General features: G+C 48.1%; 2 protein-coding genes and 1 pseudogene across 3 annotated transcripts in view; 2 read left to right on the top strand and 1 right to left on the bottom strand.

The window, feature by feature from the left end:
- The first annotated feature begins 867 nt into the window (after positions 1-867).
- NANOS1 (nanos C2HC-type zinc finger 1) lies at positions 868-1,623 on the top strand. The gene has a single exon (XM_037496604.1). The coding sequence runs from the start codon at positions 868-870 to the stop codon at positions 1,621-1,623; it is 756 nt and encodes a 251-aa protein (XP_037352501.1).
- A 4,285-nt stretch (positions 1,624-5,908) lies between these two features.
- The window catches only part of EIF3A (eukaryotic translation initiation factor 3 subunit A), a 36,195-nt gene continuing 26,096 nt past the window's right edge, over positions 5,909-16,007 (bottom strand). For both annotated transcript variants that reach the window (XM_037495602.1, XM_037495603.2), the window contains exons 18-22: positions 14,145-14,233; positions 12,868-13,526; positions 9,855-10,062; positions 8,583-8,758; positions 5,909-7,122 (exon numbers count right to left, since the gene is read on the bottom strand). In XM_037495602.1, coding sequence (XP_037351499.1) covers positions 6,899-7,122; positions 8,583-8,758; positions 9,855-10,062; positions 12,868-13,526; positions 14,145-14,233 — 1,356 coding nt within the window. In that variant the 3' untranslated portion in view covers positions 5,909-6,898. The remainder of the gene's footprint in view (positions 7,123-8,582; positions 8,759-9,854; positions 10,063-12,867; positions 13,527-14,144; positions 14,234-16,007) is intronic.
- On the top strand, positions 14,982-15,374 carry LOC119233353 (60S ribosomal protein L27-like; annotated as a pseudogene).

Here is a 16,007-nt window from a genome sequence, read left to right as displayed (position 1 = left end):
CCAGGGCGGGGGTGTTCCCGGCCCTGCCCGGCTCCCCACCCAGGTCTGCGCACCTGCTGCGAGGCCGCCGGGGGCACGTGCTGCGCCCTCGCTCCCCACTTCTTGCGACAGGCGGGGACCCCGGCCCCGCACGTGGGGAAACTGCCCGCGCCGGTGCAAACGGAAGTCACCAGGGCTGGGCGGCTCCGACGGGCAAACTGCATCCTCCGGGCGCACCCAGTCCTGCCCGCAGCGCGCCGGGGGAGAGGGAAGGCGCTTCCAGAGCCCGGCCCAGGCCTTGGGGCTGCGAGGCGGACTCGGGGGCACCCTCGTCGCGAGTCCCCGCCCCAGCCCGCGGGAGACCGCGAGCCGGACACCTGCGCCCGCCGGGCCGCGCCACCTGCTCGCAGCCAGAACGGCGCGCCGGGGCGCGGGCGGGCCCGGCACCGGCCCCCACCCGGCCGGCTCCCCGCTCCCCGCCCCGCGGCCCCCCACCCCGCCCCGGGGCCGCCCACTCGCCGGCCCGGCCAACCCGCGCCCGGAGCGGCGCCGGGGCGCGGGGGGGCCGGGTCGGCAGCCAATGGCCCGGGGCCCGGGCGGCGCACGCGGGCGCGGGGGCCGGGCGGGTCGGCGCGGGGCGCGCGCTCCGCCGGCCCGTGCGCCGCCCCCCGCGCGCCGCCTCCGCTCCGCCCCGCCCCGTCCGGGCGCGGGGAGGCGGCCGGGCGGGAGCGCGGGGGGCAGGGCCGCGGCGGCGCGGCCGGGGGCGGGAGCAGCGGGCCCGATAAAAGGCGGCGCGGCGGCCGCGGCGCGCGGAGGCCGCGGCAGGCGAGGCGCGTCCTTCCGTCCGGCCGCCCGGCGGCGGGGGAGGCGCGCGGCCCGCACCCGCCCATGGAGACCCTCCCCGCGGCGCCCCGCTCGCCCCGCCGCGGCCGCGCCCCCCCGCCCCCCGCGCTCGCGCCCGGCGCCCGCTGCCTGGGCGCCCCGGGGCCCGCGCGCCCGCCGCCCTTCCGCTCGTGGCACGACTACCTGGGGCTCGCCACGCTCATCACCGGCGCGGGGGCCGGCGGCCGCGGCGCCTCCCCGCCCTCGTCGTCCTCCTCGGCCTGCTGCTCGCCCCGCGCGGGGGCCGGGCCCGGGGCGCGGGGGCCGGCGCCGGGGCCCGCGGACGACGACGAGGACGAGGACGAGGACGACCGCGACGGGCCGGGCGCGCGGGAGCTGCGCGCGCTGGGGCTGCGCGCGGGCCCCGCCGGCGCCGGGCGGCTGGAGCAGCGCTTCGCCGAGCTGCGCCCGTTCGCGGGGCGCGCGGCCGCCGTGCTGCTGGCGCCGCGGGAGGAGCGCGCGCCGGCCTGGGCGGCCGAGCCCCCCCTGCCCGCCGCCCCCGGGGCCGGCGCGCGGCTGCTGCGGCCCGCGCTGCGGGTGTGCGTGTTCTGCCGGAACAACAGGGAGGCCGTGGCGCTCTACAGCACCCACATCCTGAAGGGCCCCGACGGGCGCGTGCTGTGCCCCGTGCTGCGCCGCTACACGTGCCCCCTGTGCGGCGCCAGCGGCGACAACGCGCACACCATCAAGTACTGCCCGCTCTCCAGGGCGCCGCCGCCGCGCGGCCCCCGGGACGGCCCGCCCGGCAAGAAGCTGCGCTGAGGGCCCCGGCGCCCGCGCCCCGGGGCCCCCCGCCGCCCGCGCCCCGGGGCCCCCCGCCGCCCGCGAGCCTGGAACGCCGCCGCCGGCCCGGCCTGGGACGTCGTCTCGGGGTTGGCGAGGCCGGGCGGCCGCCCCCGCGGATGCTTCTGCCCGACGCCGACGCCGACGCCGGGGCAGGCTGGGTGTGTATTCCATCCGCTGGATGCGGCGACGCGGGCGCTGTGTGTGCTGTGCACGTCGGCCTGGCTCAGATGCGCATCAGGAGGAAAAGGTCTCCGTCTGCTCTCGGATGTCTCCTTTTATGAATGGAGGCGCTTCACTAGGTCTAGAGTATTTTTTTAAAGCCTCTGAACTGAACTGAAACTGGCGATTTTATGGAATGTCGGCAAAAGGACCTTTGTTTGAAGTACTATTTAATTGTCCTTCGGTTATTCTAATTCCAGGGGAAGCGGAGCCCGGATGGCATCGCCGTTATGGAGAAGTGAAGGCTTAGTAAACTTTCCAGTATTGATTTGGGTGGGTGCGCCCTCCTTGTGGCTTATTTCCGTCCTAGTTGGAGGTGTAAAAGTGCACAATCTGTAACCGGTAGAATACCGCTCCTTATCCTTTTATGTACCAGGTCTTTTATTACTGAACTAGTATTTTTCACCTCGAAAAATTGTGCCAAGTTATAATCATATTGTGTAGAAACTTGGAAATGGTGCTGTTTAAAAACGTGTGTATTTCTACAGTCACAGTACATGAAGTCATTAATCTTGCCTAAAACTCTGCTACTTGGCCTTTTGTCTCTGCACACACCCTCCATTACCAGTTGATATTTAGAGCAAAAGGGAGAAGGGGCAGAGCTGCAGCAATGCACCCTGAATTGCTCGTTTCTAAACATTTGCAGGAAGCTCACACCAGCTGTTGCCGCTCCACCTGAGTGGAAGATGAAGTCGTTTGCACTAGAATTACCTGGGCTCAAAAGGCTCCACTCTGGACTGTTTGGCTTTAGGCATAAGCAGTCCCCAAGCCAGAAAAAGGTGGGGGTTGCACACACCTGCAAGATCCTTGTTTCTGGACCTTGCCAATGATCCATGAATGAGATTAAACCCAAACATTACACCAAGGCTTTTAACCCTTACTTTAACCCCCCACCCGGGCTGATTGTCACACCCTGGGGTGCAGTCACCTAGCATCCAGACAGGCAGCCAAGAAATGGAAGTGAATCAGACTCATTGAAAATGTTCTAAAATGCATCACCATCTGCAAATATTGCCAAGAGATTCAGTCTAAGTACAACGATCCTGGTGGGAGAGGTCAGCTAGACTGCACAGCTCATACTCACAGCTCACTCCACAAGTGGGTCTTACTTGAATGCTCCTTTGAAGTCTAAGAGGCTGGAGTAAAACTACACTGGAGAGCTGTGAGCCTCTGGTGAAAGGGAAGGTGTGTGCACAATGTGCTGGGACTTTCATTTAAAAGCAACCTTAGGACTCTTCATGTGAAACTCTGAACAGTCAAAATTTAAGTCAGGGTAAAAACAACCCACTCCCGCTAGTCTAGCGCCAGATCAGGAAACTTCACATTTGACTGAACTTAAGCTCAATAAAGCCATGTTTGTTTTGCTAGAACACATGCCTATTTTAGGGTCGTTTTCAGTCACTGAATTCTATTCCCTCTCCCACTGCCCTGCTGTACCTTCACGAGCCACAGCAATCCAATCAGACCCTTCTCCAGGCACCAGGGCAATTAAACTGCTTTCTATTTTAAAAAAGAGCCAAATTACAGATATTGGGCATGTGGCTTTATGCATCTGCAGTATGAGAATTGCTGTGTGATGTTACAGGGACAGGATGTGCCTGTCACTTTACCAGATTGGGAATGGGGCCGCCTTTACTGTAGAGCTGCCCTGAGACCAGGAGAGAATGGGGAAGGTGTCCAAAGACCTTCCTAACTACTCTGGCAGCCGCTACTCCCCTACCTCCCCAATCAGCCCCCCACAAATGTACCTATTTCCCAGCTAATAAAATACGAGGAGTTGAAGAATCAACAGAATACTGTCACAGTTAAGAGCTCTCTTACAAGGACAGTATACTAACCACATTGTAGGTCAGTCAAAAGCAACTTCAGGGGGCCTCCCTGGTGGTGCAGGGGAAGTCTCAGCACTATCAAGCCTGAGCTCAGTTCCACCAGGGAGCTACCCACATGGCTCAGCGGTCCTCTCCGGTCTCACCCGCTGCTCCCCTCAGCAGTGCATTTCAGTAGATCCGCCTGTTCTGCTCCCCACTCTGTCTTGGTGAATCCTCTCGCTCGCTCACTCTCTCTCTCACACACACCCCTGCACCTCTGGCCTACATGCCAATCCTTGTACGCAAAAATAAATCTTAAAAAAAAAAAAGCAACCTCAGAACTCAAACGTAAGACACAAGTAAATTTAGGGTAAAAGAAGCCTATTAAACTAGTATGACAAAATTAACTTGTTATTGTAAGAACATGCTGCACATCTGACTAAAGCCAGTATGTACTATGGAAGTCTCAGGAGCTTTTACCAACTGTGAAGACACCGATCACCTTAACCTGGTTTACCCTTTACCGTGGACACTCCCGGGAGCTTTTCGTTTCTTTGCATTTTAATTTTCCTACTAAGTCCTTTGTGAAGACTGCAGAACTATAAAATTTGATTACAACTTTTGGCACAGACCAGTAAGTCAAAATTATGTATTTCAAATCACACCACAAATAGGTATGTACTTCAAGGGAAAGAGACAGGTTCAACTGTCAGTCCTGATCTCCTGGACTGTTCTCATAGCATGACGCAGTTCCCCTGCACAGTAGTAATCAGGATACGGCCAAAATGTCTTGGTAAGAAAACAAAACACAGGTAGAACTTGACATCCCACGCGTGTAGCTGCCAGCCTCTTCCTCTAGCCACCACGGACAACTGGTGGGACTTGTCTTCTGGGGACTGCCGTCTTCACCCTCGGACCCTTGTGGATAAACAGCAATGGTTTTTTCTTTTTTAAAGTATAGAAACCACTGGAAACATGGACGAAACTCTAGCAAATGTCAGTTGAGTAGGTCGTCCAGCTTGCTTTTGACATCTGCGAGTAAATACTGGGGGAGGGAGGCAAGGCTGCAAGGTCTTGAGTGGAAACCCAAGAGCAAGATCACAAAGCAGAAGCAGATTCCTCCACCCTCATCCTGTACTCTGGATTCCAAGTCCCAGGACAAAGGACTCAGGAGACAAAGGACTCGGGGGAAAGGTCTGAGTAGGGCAGGTGGGTGGGCTTGCAGGCTGGCCTGGAAACCTACCTGTGAGACATGCATCTGTGATTCACCTGAGCAAGCATAACAAGCAGCTTGCGGGGACTGTCAGCTGGGACCTTTCCGTGACGCCACAGGTATAATTCTGCTCTAGAAACCTAATGCTCACAGCAGGCTACAGCTGTCCCAAGTTCTTCTAACTTGTTACAAAAAGAAAGGCCCTCTCGCCTCCCCGTGGTGCAAGGAGTTAAGACGCAACCTATGAAGCTATCTGCAGCCACGGAAGCACATGTTCGATCCTGGGCCAGGGAGGAGTCCCACATGGCGAGCAGACCTCTCCTGACTCGGCCATTGCTCCCCTCAGCAGTGTATTTCAGTCAGTCTGCCTGTCCTGTTCCCCACGCTGTTTCTGTTACCCCTCTTACCCCCCACCCCCGCACCTCTGGCCTGTACCCCAGTTCTTGTATGCATAAATAATAAATCTTTTTTTAAAAAAAGGCCCTCTCCTCACCAAAGACCTTTTAAGAGTTCCACTTGTTTGAATCACCAGGTATTAAGAAAACTATAGATTTAAAACAGTGGTTTCCATCATGTGTAACATCAAACGGGAAGGGCCACATCTGATTCTCTTAAGTAGAACATTAATACTCCCTCTTCTGGTCTCACAGCTGCACCAACAGCAATTCTCACTACGCATTATCAGAAATAAGCTAAATGCCTGCACAGCCACAATAAATCTGCAATGACCATTCCTGGAAATCACTTGATTTTTGTAATTTCAGGGGGAAACAAGGTGGTACACGACACACACCACACACCCCAGCTCATAGGACAACAGGACGAGAAACTACCGGCTCCCCAGGGAAGGACACCGTAGGGGCAGCATCCTGGCCACAAGTCCTTCTGCTGTACGCAGGTTCTCTGATGCTATGCAGGAACGGGTACATCACAAGGACAATACAAACAACTGAATATGCAAACTCGCCATTATTAACAGAACACTTTGACTATAACCACAAATCAACACTAAAACAAATTCTGTAAGTATTTTATTTATCATTGAAGAAAAACCACAGCAGCAAGTTCTGTGTTGGCTTCAATAAGACCAATAGTTCATCTTTAACATACCTACTACACTTGAAAATTGAAGTCAACACAGTCATCACTACAAATTACTTGTTGAAAGAATCTATCCTGAAGAGAAAGGAAAGTAGGAAAAAGAATTTGAACAATTCTTCCAAACCACACATTTATAAATATTGTCATATTTAAAATGTTTGAAAGGCATGAATTCTCCATTAATGGAAAAGCAGTTTGCTATTGGCAACAGAAAAAAAAACTCAGCAATCGTTTACCAAATGCTTTAAAATTTAAAAGCTGTAACTGTTTCCGATTCACGCGTGAGCAGTCTCCTGTGGTTGCAATCCTGACAGCAAACTGTCTTATACTCACCTCTGTCAAGTCAAATCTACAGCAAATCCCGCTGTAACCAAAGTTTATAATGTTTACTGCACATACAGTGAACCTAAAAAGTTTCTAAGTTGAGTTAATAGTAAATACCTCAAACTACGTAGAGGCATGTCTCAATGGCTAATGATGTGAAATGGTTTCAGCTCCCTGTTTAAAAGAGTCTTCAAATACGTTTTCTATAACAGAACCTTACCTCATTCCAAATTAATATATTTCAAAATCAAAAGAAAAGATCAGTTCTATATCAAGATACAGGTGTTACTCAATACCTGAAGGGTTCACATTTCAAATTTATTTTTTAGTTTTTCTTTTTTGTAAACAAGTGATTGATGAAATAATGCAACACCTTAAATTCCAGAAAATGGCATGGTTTTCCAACCTCTGTGGATACGGTGCATGATCAATCTATTATATAGGATTAATACAAGTTCATGCTTTTTGTGTTATGGTGAGACAACATTAAAGAATCCAATTTAGATTGGTTGAAGCACAAGTATAATCATCCTTGAGTGCGATCAAACCTATGTAAGACAAGAGTTTGGATCCATCATCTTGAGACTTAGCGTCGTACCGTGGTCCATCCATCTTCATCAGTCTCGTTTTTAGTACGACGAAGTGATTCCCTATCTTTCTCAGCCCTCCAGGAAGCCTTCTCTTTTTCACCTTCTCTTTCTCGGTCTCTTTCTCGGTCTCTCGAAAGAGCTGGGGGAGGAACACGACGAGGGACATCCCGCTCTTCTGCCCGGTCATCTTTTCGGTCATCAGCTCGCCTCCAGGAGCTTGCTAAAAAGTTTAAATGAGAAAGGATGGTTTGTGCTGCAGTCTACTGGCTAAGATTAAACAGAACTTAAACAAAAAAGAGCTCAAATTACTCAGAAATCCTGTATGATACTGAACCATAAAAAAGCAATAAAATGGAACTGGAAGGGATCATGCTCAGCGAAATAAGCCAGAAAGAAAAAGAAAAATACCGGATGGTCTCACTCATAGCAGGAAAACTTAAATAAGGGACCAGGAAAAAGAATAACTATAAGAAAGAAAATATCAAAATCAACAAACAACTATGAACCAGAGACACTCTATGGGGGGTGGGGGGCGGGAAAAGGAGGGGTTGTGGTCAAAGTAAGGGGGTTATAATTGTATGGGGAATATAAAAAGACTTACATACATACATACATACATACATACATACATACATAAATAAATAAAAGCGATAAAAGCTGAATACATTTTAAGCACTGATAAAACTTTTAAACTATGTAATTTTTATAACTCAAATTTGCAAACAAACCACTGGCCTAATTGGTAGAGCACTGTAATACAAAGTGACAAAAATCTGGCTGAATGAAAATTTTTAAATAGGATTTTAGGGGCCTCCCCGGTGGCGCAGCGGTTGAGCGCTGGGTTGCGAAGCTGCCCGCGGCCTCTGTGGCACCGGTTCAATCCCCAGCTGCTCCCCGGCCACCGGAGGAGGGTCCCGCATGGCGCGCAGACCTCTCCTGCCACCCGCTGCTCCCCTCAGCAGCGTACTTCGGTCCTTCTGCCTGCTCTGCTCCCCGCTCTGGCGAATTCTCTCACCCTCCCGCGCTTCTGACTGTACCCAGTGCATGTATAAACAAAAAACAAAGAAAAAAAGAAAGGGAGGGAGGGAGGGAGGAAAGAAGGAGAGAGGGGGAGGGGGAGGGGGAGGGGGAGGGGGAGAGAGAGAGAGAGAGAGAGAAAGAGAGAGAGAAAGAGAGAGAGAAAGAGAGAAAGAGAGAAAGAGAGAAAGAGAGAAAGAGAGAAAGAAAGAAAGAAAGAAAACATGCCTCTATATAAAAAATAAATAAATAAATAAATAGGATTTTAGATTTCTGTTGAAATTTTAAAAGCAAATCAGCCATAATAATGATGGTCACAACAGACTACCCCTTATAATTCTAGCTGTACAAACAACTGTCAAAAGCTTGTCCTACAACTCTCTTAAGGGCAGTGGTAATTTCAACATGTTAAAAGTATTTTTTTCTAAAGTTTCAATTGTTACGATTTCAGAGAATGTGCTATACTTTGCCATAGTCTACCAGGACCCTACTTTTATATAATTGATAAATCATTTACATGAGCTTTTTATCTCTCTTTAGATGTTAACCAATTTAATTAGTCTGCTACAAGACTTTGAACTCAGATGTGCGAGCTTCAGAGAGCAACCGCTGAGTAAGTTTACAAGAACAGCGAGGGCACAGTCGTGCATCAGGCCTCTCTACCTTCTTCCCGCTCTGATCTGAGAGGCGGTCCTCTCCGGTCTCTGTCATCACGCCTCTCTCTAAGATCACGGCGATCATCTCTCTCACGACGACGGTCATCCCTGTCATCACGGCGACTAGCGTCTCTCCAGCTCGAGGACTCCTCAGCGGGTCCTCTTCTCCAGTCACCTTCATCCCTGTAGCGTTCAGAATGGCAAGTTCTGTTGTTAGACTAATAGCCATTGTAAGGAAATACATAATATCCACACTGGTGCGCAGAGAGCTTACAAGTAAGAGGGATATAGCTAAAACTCATAGCCTGACCACACTCTGAGGCCTTGGGTGTGGAGGTCAAATGAGAACCTGTGAGGTCCAAGACAGCAGCCAATCCCCCCCAAGTGACCGCCTATGTTCAAATTAACAGAAATTAAGCCAAGACATTCCCTCAGTAGCACTGGCCACATTCCAAACACTCAATAGCCGAAGGGGCCTGCTGGCTTTCCTACTGGACATTACAGATACAGTACATTTTTGGTCTTATAGAAAATTGTACTTAACTATGCTGGTTTACATTTATCAATACAAGCCCACTTTGGCCAAAGGAAGCAAGCTAAAACTTTTACCACTAATAAAAGTAAAGGGAGAGGGGCCTCCCCGGTGGCACAAGGGGTTAAGTCTCAACACTATGACGCTATCCACAGCCACTGCAGCACGAATTTGATCTCCAGCCAGGGAGCTACCCACATGGCACAGCAGACCTCTCCTGTCTTGCCCGCTGCTCCCGCAGCAGTGTATTTCAGTAGATCTGCCTGCTACGCTCCCCACTCTGTCTCTGGTGAATCCTCTCACACACAAGCCCCCATACCTCTGGCCTGTACACCAGCTCTCGTATGCATAAATAAATAAATCTTTTTTAAGAAAAGTAAAGGGAGAAAAGTTATTTTTTTCAATCTACGGACAATAAAACTTATTGAACTGAATCACAAGGAAAAATAGCAAAGGACTGGTAAAGATACCTTCCCTGGTTCCATTACCAAGAGTCATACACACTACACCTGTAGACAGCCACACAGCGCCGTCTCCATTTTCTCACCGTGTTAAATGGGAACTGTCCACTATCAATAGATGACCTCGAAAATTCTTTTTTCAAAAAAAAAACTTTTAATACACTATTATTCTAATAGAGAAATGGGGGGGGGGGGTTGAGTAGCGCTATTTCTCAAAAACAGAGGGAAGAACACTACAGAAGAGAGTCCTAGCTGCACCACCACAAAGAATCTAAGAGTCTCAAACCTGGGCCGTCTGAAGCGATCCTCTCTGTCCCCATCTCGCTCTCTGTCTCTCTCTCTCTCCGGGTCCTTCTCACTCTCCTCGCGGTCTTGATTCTCTCTGTCTCTCTCTCTTTCTTTTTCTCTGTCCCAGTCACGCTCTTCCAACGGTCTGGATTCTCGAGGTGGACCCCAACTCTCTTCTCTGGCTTTTTCTTTCTCTCTCCATCCACCTGTTTTTTTAAGAGACAAAAAATAACAATTTCCATTCAAATAGCATAGATTGGCAATTATTAATACAGATCTTAACATTGATATTCACCCACGACTCTAAATGCGAATTGAAGACACTCCAACCTTTGGAAGCAAACAAACCAAAGCCATTAACCTCATTTTACAGAATCACCATCTCCTAGTAAGGACCATCTATTGTTTTTTTTTTCCCCAACATATAAGAACACAACAAAGAGGAAGTTTATCTAGTCTGGGCTCAGTGTTTATGGGCAAAAAATTTCAGATAAATATCTGTTCTGATAAGAAACAAGACAACTCAATGAACCAGGAGGGATAAAGGGCACAGGGCAGGATCCTGAGCTTGAAGAGACAGGGCCCCAATTAGGAATTCATTTTTTTTTCTTGCAACATTCTCAAAACCCTTATAATCAAAATACTTTCCTTTCATGTTCCTGCCCACCACCATTTACCATGAACAAGGACAGTAACCCTGCCAATCTTTCACATCTAGACCCAGGAGGTCACAGTGTAGGAATGGTACATGTATATGTACAGCACACATTTCTAGAGAGCACAAGGAGATCTGAATGAAAATGAGACATTGGCCACACTGTTCGTCATCACTAGTTGCTAACCATGATGTTTACAGTATCATGTACCACAACACTGCATTTATTCAATCCCACCCACAGCTTTTAGCTAAGGAGAGTTTGTACTTGCTAAAATTTGTAATCTCAGAATTAATACTCAAACACTTTGACAGTCACTTGCTGACACATGCAGGGTGACAAAATACTTGAGCTGCCTGACCAACAAGTTCTCAGCTGCAGCTACACAAGACAACACTGTTTTCTTGCTGAAGATCTCATACTTTCAAATACTCTTTCGGTAGTCTATTTAGTACCACGTTTTTCACATTTTTGTGCTTTCTGTTGGTGATTTCACGGTTTAAAATGGCCCAAACTGCTAAGCTCAAGTGCTGTCTCACGTTCCCACACACAAGGAGGACATGGAGAAAGCAGTGAGAGACAGACCTCATTCAGGAGTTACAGTGCTTGTCTCTCTTGTTACTTGTTCAGTGAAACAAGTAACATTAAATAAAGCATCTTTTAAAAACAACGGCATAAAACAATGTTATCTGTGTAATGATCAATTGAGAGAAATCAATTGAGTGGGACCCTAACCTTGGACTTTGCCCTAGGAGAAAAGGTTTGGTATTCACACTGGCTTTATGCAACACCAACCATCACAACTTAATGAGAATCTACTGTTATCCCCATTTCACCTGAGGCACAGAAAAGGGGCTTGTCCAAAGTCACACAGCTGAACAGCAGAATAACTGAGACTAAGAGAGACAGAAGCATGCAAGACAAATCATAAAGGTAAAGGCTAGAAAGCTACTCAGGTCAACTTGCATTTAGAACAGATTGCTCTGGTTACTGCACAAAGACTATAGACAGAAATGAGAGTGGGCCTCAGCTGAGACAAGCAGGAGTTAAATAAAGTATGACGGCGGCCCAGACCCAAGCACATCCAAGTGGAATAGGAGGGCTTAAGGACACTGAAAGTGCAGAACTGAACTAAGTGAAATAGCTGACAGGACAAAAAAGAAAGAAGAGTAAAGGAGAACTCCAGCTTCCACAACAAGACCTGCAGTGGTGCCCCAGTGGTGTAGCACGCAGCAGGGAGCCAGGTCTGTGGTAAGGAGACAGGTGGAGAAGGTGACACTAGGTCTCACACAGTTGCAGACCTAAGACTGCAAGTAAAGAAATGAGTTCTCCCACGGCTGTCAGGAACAGAGACAAATGTTTAGTAAGGATGTTTTAGTTTTTCATTATTTACACAAGGAGGACAGAGCAATCCTAAAGGGAAGAGCCCAGGAACCCGCAAAGAATCAGTAAGGAGAAGGAAGACAGTACATGTCACTAAAGCAGAAAAGGGGGATTAAGATTTGTTTGAGTATGAAGTTTTTGACATTAAAGGGAAAGCTAAAAGACCAGTTTTCCAGAAACTGATCAAAGCCTGATTTCTGCCATAAAGGAAATAAAATTTCACTTTTCTTAGTTAAAAAATGTTCACTTAGGGGCCTCCCCGGTGGCGTAGCGGGTTGAGTGCAGAGCTGTAAAGCTGTCTGCAGCCTATGCAGCGCGGGTTCTATTCCTGGCCGGCCAGGAAGATATCCACACAGCACAGCAGACCTCCCCTGGCTCACCCGCTGCTCCCCTCAGCAGTGTATTTCAGTCAGTCTTCCTATTCTGCTCCCTGCTCTATATCTGGTGAATCCTCTCACCCTCCTGCACCTCTGGCCTGTATCCCGGTTCTTGTATAAAAATAAATAAATCTTTAAAAAAATAAAAATTTTTCACTTAAAATCAAAACATAATTAGTCATTTGTGCTCCTTCTTTTGAAATAACCTATTGGGGCCTCCCTGGTGCTGCAGGTGGTTAAGAAATAACCTATGAAGCTCTCCGCAACCACTTCAGCACCAGTTCGATCCCCGGCCAGGGAGCTACCCACATGGCGCAGACCTCTCCTGTCTCGCCCACTGCTCCCCTCAGCAGTGTATTTCAGTAGTCCTCCTGTTCTGTTCCCCACTCTGTCTCTGGTGAATCCTCTCACCACCCACACCTCTGGCCTGTACCCCAGTTCTTGTATGCATAAATAAATAAATCTTTGGGGGAAAAAATGAAATAGCCTGCTATCAAGTACAGAATAGTAGAGAATGGCTGGTGTTGAGTTTCGCTTTCTACCTGTAAATACATTAAGTCCAATGTGGTTTTCCAGATACCCAAAGTAATCTTACCTGGCTTGACAAGTGGTCTCCAGAGACCAGGTCTTGCATCATCACCCCTTCTGGGAATCCGATCATCATCAGCCCGTCTTGACATCCGATCATCATCCATATTTCTCCAGGGCCCCCTGTCATCATCCGCGCCACGCCGGGGAATTCTATCGTCGTCGGCATTCCTCCAAGTTCCTCGGTCATCATCCAAGCCACGCCTGGGGCCCCGGTCCTCATCCATGCCCCTCCTGGGGCCCCGGTCATTGTCGGCATTCCGCCAGGACGCCCGCTCATCATCAGCACCTCCACGCCGCGGCCCCCGGTCCTCGTCCATCCCTCGTCTTGGTCCTCTGTCCTCATCAGCTGTTCGCCAGCTTCCTCTGTCCTCGTCCAGTCCTCGTCTGGGTGGTCTGTCGTCATCTGCATGACGCCAGCTTCCCCTGTCTTCATCACCAATTCGTCTGGGAGGCCTGTCATCATCCACCCCACGGCGAGAGAACCGGTCTTCATCAGGACCACGTCTAGGGCCTCTGTCATCATCCATGCCACGTCGGGGAAGCCGATCATCATCTGGTCTCAGAGAAGACTCTCTCTCCTCATCATCCCCCAGCCGCCTCGGCCTGTCATCATCTCTTCGGTGAGGCCTCTCCTCATCCCGCCCTTCTCCTCGTCGCCATTCCCTACAGAGCAACAAGTCAAACATCTTTAAGAGTAAGTTTCTTTAAAAAGCACATGAGCCTTCTGGGAATCACCTCATTAATCACTTAATCACTTCATTCTGAATTAATTAATGCTAGTCCTAAAAGAGTATGTTCTCTTAGTAAACAATCACAATATCCAAAATCTTGAAGCCAACAAATAATCTAATCAACAGGCAACTCTCTTAAAAGACAGTTCACCAGGAACACCATGGCCATTTTTAAGGCTTTTACCTTTCAAAACATTTTTCATAGGAGTCATTGCCAATATTCGTGGCTCTCATGTGCGGTCATTTTAAAGGGCGGCTTCATCTACTTAAGTAACTTGAAACAAAAATATGAAACTGTTCATTCTTTCCCTAAAGTATGATTTGATTGGGGAATATAAAGTCTGAAGCACCTATTTCTCAAGCTGTTCAGAAGTCAGTTAATCACAGGAATGTGATGAACATCTCAATAGCAGACATTCACACAGTGCTTCAAGGCTCTCTCCTCTTTCCACCCTTATATAAACCAAATTGGAAATCCACTCATCGGTGATGAACAGCTAACATAACAGGGCCTGTGACCAGCTGGCACTATTTCCTTAACCCCACTTACTTCTCCGGCGGGCCTCTCCTCCATTCAGAATCTACTTCAGGTCCTTTTCTCCACGTGCCTTCTGAGTCTCTGTCTCCCCAGCGCGAATCCTACAGTGGCCAAAATGAGTAATAGGCGCAACATTTAGTACAACTACTGGTATACCATTCAAACTTGTCTGATGTATGTTAAACAATCTAAGTCCTTCAGTATAAACAACTTTTAGACATTTGTAAATCTTATTTCTCTTATAACCTGAAATCAGACTCACAATGAAACTGGTATTTTTATGTATAATGGATTGTTTGCTAATTATTGAAACACAACTTGAAAAAAATCTGATGGCCTCCCCCTGGAATCTTAAAATGCTCAGATTTCCTTTGACTTTCTTTTGAAATTACGTAAAAAAGCCAAGTGCCCCCAAATGTACATCACAGTGCCTACCAGAAAAGGTGGAATGACTGCAATGTTGTAATAGGTAGTGGTTACAGGACTATTATTCCCTCTTCAAAATATTATGTTATCATTAAAAACTATGGAAAAGGCGTGAGGAAACTTTTCCCTCAGTGCCAAGGTGAAAATGTGAATCTGGTACATTTGTACAAGGCAATGTATTCAGCTCTCTTCACAAACACCACTCACAGTTTGACAGCTCCCACAAATGTAACCTACGTTCAAGTAAGAAAACTTGGAAAATACAAAAGATCTAGGGGTGGAGTAGTAGCACTCAAATAAAACCTAATAAAGCTGAGAGTAACTACAATCCCAAGGAGGTGACTAAAAGGATCTCTATATTTAAAGTTTTATAAAGAGGCCATTCCTTCCTTTTTACTGCAGGGCTGAGTATCTGCTGTCGAAATGGGCAATTTCATGAAACCGGGGAATGCTAGTCTTGGCCGGGCACTACTCCAAATGCAAAGCAGTTATTGTGAAGAACAGTGATGATGGCACCTCACACCACCACACTCAGGTGGTAGCTGGAATTGATCGCTATCCCGAACAGTGAAAGTTGCCATGGGCAAGAAGAAAATTGCCAAAAAGTCAACGATCAAGTCTTTTGTAAAAATGTATAACTATTACTTCATGTCTACAAGGTATTCTGTGGATCTCAGTTTGGGAAAAAACTTGTCAACAAGGAAGACTTGAGCTCCTGCTCTTAAATGCAAAGGTATAAAAGAGGCCAAGGTCAAGTACAAGGAGAGGTACAAGACTGACAAGAACAAATGGTTCTTGCAGAAGTTGCTAGTTTAGATGTTTTCAGTAATTAAAAATACAAAATAAATAAATTTTAATAAGTGTCTTGGCAACAAAATCCTCCGACAACAACAACAACCAATAAAAAGCAGTGAAGGGCAAGAATGAGCAGCTGATAAGTCTTCTACAATCAAAGCTACTAACTCTGGACTCCCTTAAGATGATGGTTGTTCTAAAAGACTTCCAAGTGGACTCTGAAGAAAACAAACTTAACCATCCACATAACTTATGGAAATTAATATGAAGGGAATGTCCGTATTTAGACACTAGACATAGTAGACATAGAAACCCAAACCAAGTTTCTCCCACTTTCACACTCACACCACAACTGAAAAAGAGAATTCAAGCAAGAAGTTTTAGTATAATTATCAGAACCTCCAAGAGATTTTAGGGATGACTATGACAGCCATTAAACAAGCAAGCAAAAAGAAACAATCATAGAAAATTAATAAGGCAGCCAAAATATTTTAGGTCACTTGATAAAACAGCAGCAAAAACCCTGCTGATAGACATATAAACTTTATAGACATATAAGCATATTAACATATAAATGTGACAACTGCTGACCCGCCAGACTCACCCTAAAGGGGCAACAGCAAACTCACATCATCCTCGTTCACAAACACAGGA

The sequence above is a fragment of the Talpa occidentalis genome, unplaced genomic scaffold (genome assembly GCF_014898055.3).
Source record: "Talpa occidentalis isolate TD23 unplaced genomic scaffold, MPIMG_talOcc4v2.1 talOcc4.8, whole genome shotgun sequence".
Lineage (NCBI taxonomy): Eukaryota > Metazoa > Chordata > Mammalia > Eulipotyphla > Talpidae > Talpa > Talpa occidentalis.
The sequence above is the reverse complement of the archived record's forward strand: the minus strand, read 5'-3'. Positions and strand labels throughout refer to the sequence as shown.